Source organism: Ursus maritimus, unplaced genomic scaffold (genome assembly GCF_017311325.1).
Source record: "Ursus maritimus isolate PB19 unplaced genomic scaffold, ASM1731132v1 scaffold_18, whole genome shotgun sequence".
NCBI lineage: Eukaryota > Metazoa > Chordata > Mammalia > Carnivora > Ursidae > Ursus > Ursus maritimus.
The window spans coordinates 174,900-185,454 of record NW_024424230.1 but is presented as its reverse complement, the minus strand read 5'-3'; the positions used below and the strand labels follow the sequence as shown (position 1 = coordinate 185,454).

The following is a 10,555-nucleotide window of genomic DNA, read 5'->3' as shown; positions in this document are numbered from 1 at the left end:
GGCGGCGCGGCGAGAGGCGGCGGGGGACTCGGCGGCGGCGCTGCGGGCGCCCAGCGGTAGGTACGACCCCGGCCCAGCCCCGCGGCGACGCCCCCGGCCCTGCCCGGCCCAGGCCCGCGGAGTCCCGACGGCGGCCGCGGCTCCGCCCCGCCCCGCCCACAGCCCGCGCCCACGGCAGCCTCATGAATCCCGCGACGTTCTCCGGGCGCGGGGTTCGCGGCTCGGAGGGCGCCCGTCATCCCTCTGCGTCACGTGGGCGTCAGGGGTGGTCGCCAGGGGAGGGGGGAGGGGGGAGGGGGGAGGGGGGCGGGGGGCGGGCCGCGCGGAGAGGAGCAGCTGGGCGCGGGGAGGGTGGTGGGGACAGCCGCCCCCGCGGGGCGCGCCTCCCCGCAGCCCGGCTACCCGGAGCCTCTCCCGGGGGCAGCCTGGAGTGACCGCCGAGGTGGGCCGTGCGGGTCCGGTGGCGGGGAGCTCTGGCCTGGGGCGGTTTCACTCCGGGCGGAGAGGGCAGTGGGAGGGCAGCCCGGCAGCCCCGCGCTCCGGGCGTGAACGGGGATGATGGCTATGCAGATGTTGACATTAAAATGCTAACTTTTCATCATCTGCCTTTGCCGACTGCGTTGACGTAGGTTGTGTTGCAGAATTTCTGCTAACGTTTGGCTTTGGAACGTCAGAGATGAGACCTGCCGGTTCAGATCGTGGGCACTTGCGTACTGATAGATATTTTAGGTGTTTTCTGTGAACGTGAGCGGATTTGCTGGAATGCTGTTAACTCGTTATAATTGAATAGAAGGGTAATCACAGCCTGTGGGAGGGAGGGTAGCGGACTTCCCCTGCCCGGAGGCAGGTGCAGAAGACCTGCGGGGAACACCCGGGTTTACTGCAGTCTGTAGGGTTGGGAGTCTGGGTCCCAGTGGGGCCGCATGTAACTCGCGGGGCTTGTGAAAAGTGCAGCTACATCTTGGGTCGGAGGTAAGGAATACATGTGTAACTACCCAGAGCCATCACTGGACAGCTGGCAGGCTGCACTTGGATATTTCGGTTGGAGTTGGTGGTCTTTCCGCGTGGAAGTGACGGATCTGAGTGTAGAAGGGGACATGGTGCTGCTCTGGACGATGGACAGGATTTTGACTGAGAGGTGCATTTAGGGTTACGAGTTGATTGGTTATGGTAGGTGAAGGGGGAGTTGTGGCAAGATATTTATTTACCTGGAGAGATCCCTGGGCGCCTTCTGAACTCGGGTTTGCCATAGGCTCTTGGTGAGTGTATGGGTGTGGTCCCTTTGAGGGGCCAGGTTCCCAGCGTTCTGCGTGTCCTCCACTCTGGCTGTCACACACGTGTTAGGGCCGTGTGTTACACGCTAGCAGACCCGAAGGCTCATGGCTTGCGGAAGGCGCAGGTCTGGGAACATCGATGCCACAAGTATTGTGTATTCTTTAAGTTGCTGAAAACAGAAGTCCTGTATTGCAGTGGTCGGGACATTACATGAGATTTTTGGAGTCTCAGCGCTGTTCTTGTGTTAACTCCTTCATCCTTACAAACTGCTTGTGGCAGCAGCTTGTACTCTCCTGTTTTTCAGGTAGGCACCCGAGGCCCGGGGAGTAAGTGACTCACCAGAGATGACGCAGTTACAAGTTGTGGAACTGATTTGAACGCAGGAAGGACAGTTCCAGAGTCTTTGCTGGTGAGACCATGATGTAGTGTTGGCACTCATGTGAAATCCTTTGAGAACTTAGATTTCACAGGAACTCCAAAGTTCTGTGGCTTAAAAAGTATTATTTATTACCAGAACCACTAATTTTTTGGAGTGTATTTTTTCCAGAATGCAATGTTCTTAAATGACCATGATACTAAAAAACAACAAAAGAAACCCTGTAAATGCCCCTTTGGGAAATAATATTTTCTTGTGCACATGAGTGGAATTTTTGGTGGGTCCATGTGTACCACACATTGACATTAAAGGTAATTTGCTCTGAACTGAGGTTGATCAATTAGTGCATCCGTGTTCGTCTAATGTTTCCTAATGGTGAAGGTACAGATTTAACGTGCTTGTTTTGGGGTGAACCACAGTAACAGTGGTGAGGAAATGGGGGTGCTTACATTCGAGAATACAAAGTTCCTGTTCTCCAGATTCAGGAAAGAAGACTGACATTTCCTTGGTCCTACTCCCAACCCTTGAACAAGTAACTACAGGGCGATTAAAACTTGCCCAATCACTGACAGCCTCATTTCAGTATCCTCCTGAGAGTTAGCCTCCAGGAACCAGCCTCAGATAATCGGCCAATCCCTAAACCAGTGCTTCTGAAAGTCCACCAATCCTTGTATGCCATGCTTCTCAAAACCCTGTAATAAGATCAGTGCCTATTATGTAAAGCCATACTTCTTTGCAAGCAACACGTTTAGCTTCCTTGTTTCAGATACATGGGGATGATGGTCTTAACCTTGGACAGTTCTGTTTAACAACCAGTTCTGGGGAAGGGAGAACCTCGAAGGGTAGAGAGGATAATGGAACTTTAAGGAGGAAATGAAAGGAAGTCTGCTAGAGTTGGGTGGAAAGCATCTAACAATAGTTTTTGTTGAGGCTTGCTCTGGCCAAAGAAGCCAGTGTGGGCTTGAAAGTGACCTTTTGTTTAGTTTTTAGGAACATCATCATCAGGTTCTTGACAAGCTCCTGTTAGGTGAGGCTTTGGGGCTTGAACTCATGACCCTGTGATCAAGATCTGAGCTGCGATCAAGAGGTAGAGGCCCAACCTACTGGGCCACCTAGGCACCCCTAGCTGAGGCTTTTGAAGGCTAGGATCCAATTCAGTGTGTTTCGTTTTTAATAATTTTATTACTTTTTTACTTTATTTCCTAGGATTTAGTATTCTTCAGTTATAAAATGCTAAATGATCCTTCAGTCTCTCCTTCTGCTTAGACATAGATAGTGAAATTTGGAAAACTCATTCCAAATTAGCTTCTCAGAAACTTTGTGTTTCCTTTGTACCCACTGGGAATTCATCCCTCTTACTTGTTAACCCTTCCTCCCCCCCAACCCCATCCATTTGATTCCAATCTACCTTTTTTGGCTTTACTTTTGGCCAAATATATTGAGACTTTTCCTTTACCTCAATCTTTTTTGATGCCAATCTGTTAACCTAAGACTATTTTGGGCTCCGACTCTAACTTTCCCATAGCCTTTTTGGCACTCTCTGCATGTCTTATGATCTTTTCTGTTTTATCTCTTCTGTTCCCTCATTTTGAACATTTGCTGTATATTACACTCTCTAATAGGCCCCAGACATGCAAAGAAAACATGATTCCTACCCTGAAGAAGTTTAGTCTAATAAGAGAAATAGATATGTAAATAGATCATTGGAAACTGGTGCCATGCAAGAAATGTAAACTCAGAGGGGCACCAAGTATGCGCTGGGGGAGGAAGGATTACAAGAGGGCTGTAAAAGTGAAATTGCTGACTCGTAGACATTGTCATTTAAAATCTTGGTTGGTACGGCCAAATTGCCCTCTAAAATTGTAGAAATTATGATTTTTCTACTTAGTTTCACTGCCAGTGAATACTATCAATCTTTAAAAGTTACCGTTCTGGTAATTAAAGATTGGCATTCATTATTTTAACCTGGTGTTCTTTAATTTGATTTGACTCGTTTTTTAGCTTCGATAGCTTACACATTAAAAAAAAAACAACTTGAAATAGTTGCAGATTCATAGAAAATTGCAAATATAATGCAAAGAACTTTTTCCCCTGAAACATCTGAAAGTAAGTTGCCAAACAAGATGCCACATTACCCAAATATTGTCTGTTTCCTACAATAAGAGCATACTTCTGCATATGCAGAATACAGTCATCAGAATCAGGAAATCAGTACGTTATTATCATTGAATCTTCAGATCCCATTGAAATTTTGCCAGTGCTCCAATAACATTTCTGGTAAAAGAAGCTACTTAGAATTGCACATTGTATTTTTAGTCTCTTCCATTGGGAAACAGTTCCTTAGTTTTCCCTCCATGATCTTTTTTTAAAAGGGTGTAATTCATATAGAGTTGTATAGCCATCACCACAGTCTAATGATAGAACATTTCTGGCATACTCCAAAAAACCTGTTTCCAGTCCCAGCCAACTGCTAACCTACCTTCTATCTCTGTAGAGTTGTCTCTTCTGAATATTTCACATAAATGGAGTCAGACAATGTGAGACCTTTTGCATCTGGCTTTCATGTAGCATAATGTTTTTGAGATTCATTCATGTTGTGGCATGCATCAGTACCTAGTTTTTATTGCCAAGTAGCATTCTTTTGTATGGGCATACCACATTTCGTTTATCCATTTACCATTTGAAGGAGGTTTGCATGGTTTCCACGTTTTGGCTGTTATGAATAGGGCTACTTTGTGTGGTCTGGACACTTTTGAATATTATAGGCTAGTTATTTTGTAGAGTGTCTATTAATTTGGTCTAAGAAGTCTACCAGACTTCTGTGAATTACTTTTTCCTTTGGTATGTATGTATGTATGTATGTATGTATTTAGAAGGGAGGGGAGGGGCTGAGGGAGAGGGAAAGAGACTCTTAAGCAGAGACTCCATGCCCAATGTGGATGGAGCCTGACACTGGGCTCGATCTCACGGCCCTGAGATCATAACCTGAGCCCATATCAAGAGTTGGACGCCAAACCGACTGAGCCACCCAGGCGCCCCTTTCCATTGGTTATTATTAAGTAATTTTTAGGGTGGTGCTTGGAAATCATGTACATATACTGTTCCTCATCAGATTTTCAGTGTAATTATTTATATCACCATAGACTTAAGTTTATATTCTGCTGGGTTATATTTTAGTTACTGTTGATGTATACCAAATCACCCCAGAACCTCATAGAATAAAACATTTGATTAAAACTCGTAATTCTTTGAACGTTGAGTTCAGACCAGAGCAGGGGAGATGGCTTGTTTCTGTTCCTCATCTGGGAAGACTCAAAGGCTGGGGTGACTTGACAGTCAGGTGTCTAGAAGTGTCTTCCCTCACATGTCTGGTGATTGATGTTGGAACATCTCCATGTGGGCTAGTTGAGCTTCCTCGTGACATGGTGTCTGGATTCTAAGCGTGATGGTACCCAGAGAGCAGGCAGAAGCAAGTAGCATTTTTATGCTCTAGTCTTGGAAGTCACATGGCATTACTTCTGCCATACTTTATTGGTGGAGGCAGCCACAAAGTTCTGCCCAGGTTGAAGGGGTGGGGCATAAGTGCCCCACTTGGGCGAGGACTGTCAAGATCATATATATATATATATATATATGTATGTATATGTATGTATATTAAGATTTATTTATTTATTAGAGCATGCGTGGAGGGAGAGGAAGAGAGAGAATGTTAAGGAGACTCCATGTCCAGTGCAGCATCTGACATGGGGCTTGATCTCGCGACCCTGAGATCATGACTGAGCCAAAATCAAGAGTCAGATGCTTAACTGACTGAGCCACCCAGGTGCCCCAAGATCATATTGTAAAAGAGCATGTGGGATGGGAAGTACTGTTGCATTGTGTTTGGAAAATTCAGTGCCACAGGTTGTAATCTATTACTGTCATTTATTTGATGCTCAAATTGTCCCATATTTGGGTTGTGGGAATTTATTTAAGTTGGTTGCTTTTGAGTCCTTTTGACATGTCTCACCATTCCTTGAGCTACTTTCTTATTTTCTGGTACAGAATAGTCTTAGCTAGTCTTGTCTTTTCCATGCTCTAGCCCTAGAATCAGCCATTTTTCTAAGGAGCCCTGGTTCTTTGTAAAGGCAGGCAGTATTTAGACAGTAATATTTGAGGGGGGGCACCTGGGTGGCGCGTCATTTAAGCATCCAACTCTTGGTTTTGGCTCATGTCGTGATCTCAGGGTCATGAGATTGAGCCCTGTGTCAGGCTCTGTGCTTAGTTCAGAGTCTGCTTGAGACTCTCTGTGTGTCCCTCCCCCCAGCCCACTTGCATTCATTTTGTCTCTCAAATAAATAAGTAAATTAAAAAGAAAGAAAGAGAGAAAGAGAAAGAAAGAAAGAAAGAAAGAAAGAAAGAAAGAAAGAAAGAAAAAGAAAGATAGATAGATTTGGGCCTTAGGAGTGCTCACTGCTACTGGAGTGTGTAACTGCTTCCAGACTCTCTTAGTGGACAAAACTATGAAATATACACACACACATTTACAACTGTATTTATTATTTATTTGTGTATGTATTAAAAATAATAAGGTCACACCTATACTTCCTATTCTGGTCAAGTGCCACAGGGTTTAGTTTAATTTTATGCCTTTTTAGATATTTTAAAGACAGCTTTATGGAGGTGTAATTTACATACTATACAGTTTAGTTCACTGGTATTTAGTATATTCACACAGTTTTGCATACATCACCACAGTTGATTTTTAGAACATTGTCATTGTTCTAAAAAGAAATCCTGTTCCCCTTAGCCATCACCTTCCATTCCTCCACAACCATAGGCAACTACTATTCTACTTTCTGTCTCTGTAAATTTGTCTGTTCTGGACACATGTTATGAATGGAATCATACAATATGTGGTCCTACGAGTCTGGCTTCTTTTACTTAGCATAATATTCCTCAGGGGTAATCCACATCGTAGCACCTGTCACTACTTCATTTCTTCTCTTCATTTCTTTTTATGGCCAAACATTTTATTGTATGGATATACCACATTTTATTTATCCATTTGTCAGTTCATGGACATGTGGGTTGTTTCTACTTTTTGGCTATTATGAATAATGCTGCTATAAACATTTGTGAACGTCTTTGTTTGGATGCATATTTTTAATTTCTCTTGGGTGAAATTGATGATTCATATGGTATCTATATGTTTCATCTTTTAAGAAACTGCCAGACTGTTTTCCAAAGTGACTGCCCCATTGTACATTATTACCCCAGTGTATGAGAGATCCAGTTGCTTCACATCCTTTCCAACACTTGTGTTTTTTCTCTCTTTTTAAATTACAGTCATCTTAGTAGGTATAAAGTTACATATTTCATTGTGGTTTTGAGTTTCATTTCCTCACAGCTAATGTTATTTAGCATCTTTTCATGTACTTAATGGCCACTTGCATATTATCTTTGGAGAAATTCAGATCTTTTGCCCATTTTCTTTTTCTTTTCTTTTCTCTTCTTTCTTTCTTTCTTTCTTTCTTTCTTTCTTTCTTTCTTTCTTTTTTAAGATTTATTATTTTTTAGAGAGAGAGCAAGAGGGGCAGAGGGGAGGGAGAGAGAAGCTCAAGCACTCTGCACTGAGCACAGAGCCCCACGTGGGGCTGGATCCCATGACTCTGAGATCACGACCTGAGCTGAAACCACCAGTTGGACACTTAACAGGCTGCAGCACCCAGGCACCTCTCTTTACCCATTTTTAAGTTGGGTTATTTGTCTTTTAATTATTGAGTTACAAGAGTTCTTTTCTTTATATATTCTGGATATAAGTTCCTTACCAGAAATAGGATTTGCAAATGTTCCCTCCCATTTTGTGGATTCTCTTTTTGGTTTTTTGATATGGTTTCCTTTGAAGTGTAAAAGTGTTTTATTTTGGGAGCGCTTGGGTGGCTCAGACTGTGAAGTGTCTCCTTCAGGGCAGGTCATGATCCTGGGGTTCTGGGATTGAGCTCCTGCTCAGCGGGGAGCCTGCTTCTCCCTCTCCCTCTGCCGCTCCCCCTGCTCCTGCTGTGCGCGCTCTCTCTCTCCACTCTCTCACTCAAATAAATAAATAAAACAAAAGTCTTCAAAAGTTTTATTTTGATGAAGTCCAACTTCTCTTTTTCTTCAGTTGTTAGTGGTTTTTGGTGTCTTATCTAAGGGTCCATTGCCAAATCCAGGTTCATGAAGATTTATGCCTGTTTTCTTTAAAGAGAGTTAACGTTTAAGCTCTTACATGGAGGTGTATGATCCATCTTGAGGTAATTTTTGTGTGTGATGGAAGAGAAGAGTCCAGCTTCATTCTTTGGCATGTGCATATGTAGCTGTCCTAGCATAATTTGTTGAAAATTACTTTGTTCTTTTTTTTTTTTTAATATTTATTTATTTGAGAGAGAGAGAGTGCACGGGGGCGAGGGGCAGAGGGAGAGGGAAAGGGAGAGTCTCAGGCAGACTCCATGGTGAGAGTGGAGCCCGATGGACTTGATCTCATGACCCCAAGATCATGACCTGAGCTGAAACCAAGTAGGATGCCCAACTAACTGTGCCACCCAGGTGCCCTGAAAATTACTCCATTCTTAGTGTTTTACCAACTCAGTTAAATACATAGATGTCAATATAGGTACTCAGTTTTGTTTTCTTTTTCCTTTTTTTAAGGAAAAAAATTCAAAAATGTTTCAAATTCCTGTGGAAAATCTTGACAACATCAGGAAGGTACGAAAAAAGGTGAAAGGCATTCTTGTGGATATTGGGCTTGACAGCTGCAAGGAGTTGCTGAAGGTAAGAGTACATAAGTGAGGTTAGGAGAAGACAGTAACATTAGAGATGCAGGGTTGGCTTTATGGAGGTGAGATCTGAATCGGGAGTGTTCAGAATGGGTAAGGTTCCTCAAGGTGGAAATTGCTAATATTTCAGATGACTGCACGAGAGCATAATTAGTTCTTATTTATGTCTTTCTGACTTAAAGTGAGCTACTTTAAGCTGTTCAAGTTTTTAAAGTTACTTTTAGGTGGGGCTTTTTATAGTTATTAGTTATCAAATATATTTTTGATCTTTGAAGGGAATGTGTTGAATTACTTGTTATTTTAGCAAAAGAAGACCCTAACTTAATCCCCTGGATTGTTGGAGTAATTACCAAATGGGGATTCATATATGATGTGATAGGGCTTTTCTCATTTGTGAATTTAATATATGCAGTTTTAACAAAAGTTTCAAAACTAAGGTCACGGTCACATACTCTGATAAGTTGTGTTCTCATAACTTTTTCCTTTCTTATACCTTCAGAATATATGGCTGGCATCTATAGTAAAGAAATAGAAATTGTTAAGTAAGGCTTGGTGTGTTTTAAAGCCATTGGTAATTCTGTGCATGTTTATTCATAACTGTAAAAATAAGGGCCATGTCTACTTAGAGTTTTTTTAAAACTTGTGAACAGTTCACTTCACAGTATTGGTCTGGGAAGGGTTCAGTTTCTTATTTTTCAAATCTCAGACTTTCATCCAGATTGATTTTATTTATAAAAAGGTGATCCAATACTGAAAGACTAATAATTACCCGGATCCTCATTAATGGCCAGGATTGATTTTTGCCCTCAAGTAGACAAATACTAATTTCTGAAGGACCCCAGGTAATTCTCTGTTCAAACATTGCCATCTCAGAGAGCTCTTCCCTCTGAAATGCTTCCTTCTCTGTTCTCTGTTGTCTTACCTGCTCTATTTGCTTCAAAGGTCTCATAGTACCTGATATTCTTTATTGTCTGTCTCCCCCCGCCCTCCCCACCCCCGAATGTAAGAAGACAAGGACCTCTTCATTTTGTTAGTCCACTATTACCTGTGATCAGAATTGTGGTCTGGCACATAGATGTTTAATCTGTCCATCTATATATCTTTTTAACAAATAAGTTTTGAACGAATGAACAAAAGTAAAACCCCAAGTAGAGCGATACTTTTAATAATACACTGTGACCAAAAGTCCATTTGCAAATAAAAGGATGGCGGAGGTACCAGAGTGGAAGTTCTTGGGTAGATATTCCTGCTCAGGAATAGTCTTAAAGTAAAAGAACCTCAGAGTTCTTTGCATTTCTGTAAGTCCTATTTGATGCATGAGGACGAAAGCAAGGTAATTATTTGGAGATAAGATGGAGCAGGTAGATAGTAGACATAGTCCATTGTTAGTAGATAAGTCATGTGAAGTTCCTGGACACAGTTCCAGTACAACACCAGGTGTTCTGGTTTCCCATGTGTGGGAGTTCTCTGAAGCGGGGAATGAAATTGTTATGGAGGCTTCATTACATAGTCAGGATTGATTAAGTCATTGACTGATTCAACCTCCAGCCCAGTAGTTGGGGAGGCCTGAAGGTTCCAACCCTCTGTTCACAAGATTGGTCCTCTGGGGAACCAGCTGCGCCCTTGAGTAGGGTCAACAAGTCACCCTCATTAATAACAAGACATTGTACCTTTATGGTTTTGAAGCATTTTCAGGAACTGTGAATGAAGACCAAATTTATCTGAGAAATACATATTTGGTCATCTGAATGACCTTATAAATAATTTCTTACAACTTTCTTGTAAATCATTTTATCTCAATAAGTACATGTATTTAAGTAGTATTTGTAGAGAATATATAAATAAGCCAAGGATACAAGTGTATGTGTACAGATACAGGGTACTTCAAATGATACTATATGGGAACCCCCTACAGTGGGGCCTGGCATGTGGTAGATGCTCAAGAAATGGACCCTGAAGGAATAGTACTACCCTTCAGTAGACAGGCTGAGAATGCTCTTGGATCATTGGGGGGTAAAGAGTTGCCTTTTATTTTAATCTTGACTCAGCTAATTATGTGCCCTTGGGCAAATCTGTTCATCTTTGGGCCTGTGTCTTTACTACAGTGAAA

At 42.5% G+C, this 10,555-nt stretch overlaps 1 protein-coding gene across 1 annotated transcript in view; it reads left to right on the top strand.

The window, feature by feature from the left end:
* Positions 1-494: 494 nt before the first annotated feature.
* Positions 495-10,555, top strand: part of ADNP2 (ADNP homeobox 2) — a 29,307-nt gene continuing 19,246 nt past the window's right edge. Inside the window, exons 1-2 of the mRNA XM_040632388.1 lie at positions 495-1,684; positions 8,318-8,440. Coding sequence (XP_040488322.1) covers positions 8,333-8,440 — 108 coding nt within the window. The 5' untranslated portion in view covers positions 495-1,684; positions 8,318-8,332. The remainder of the gene's footprint in view (positions 1,685-8,317; positions 8,441-10,555) is intronic.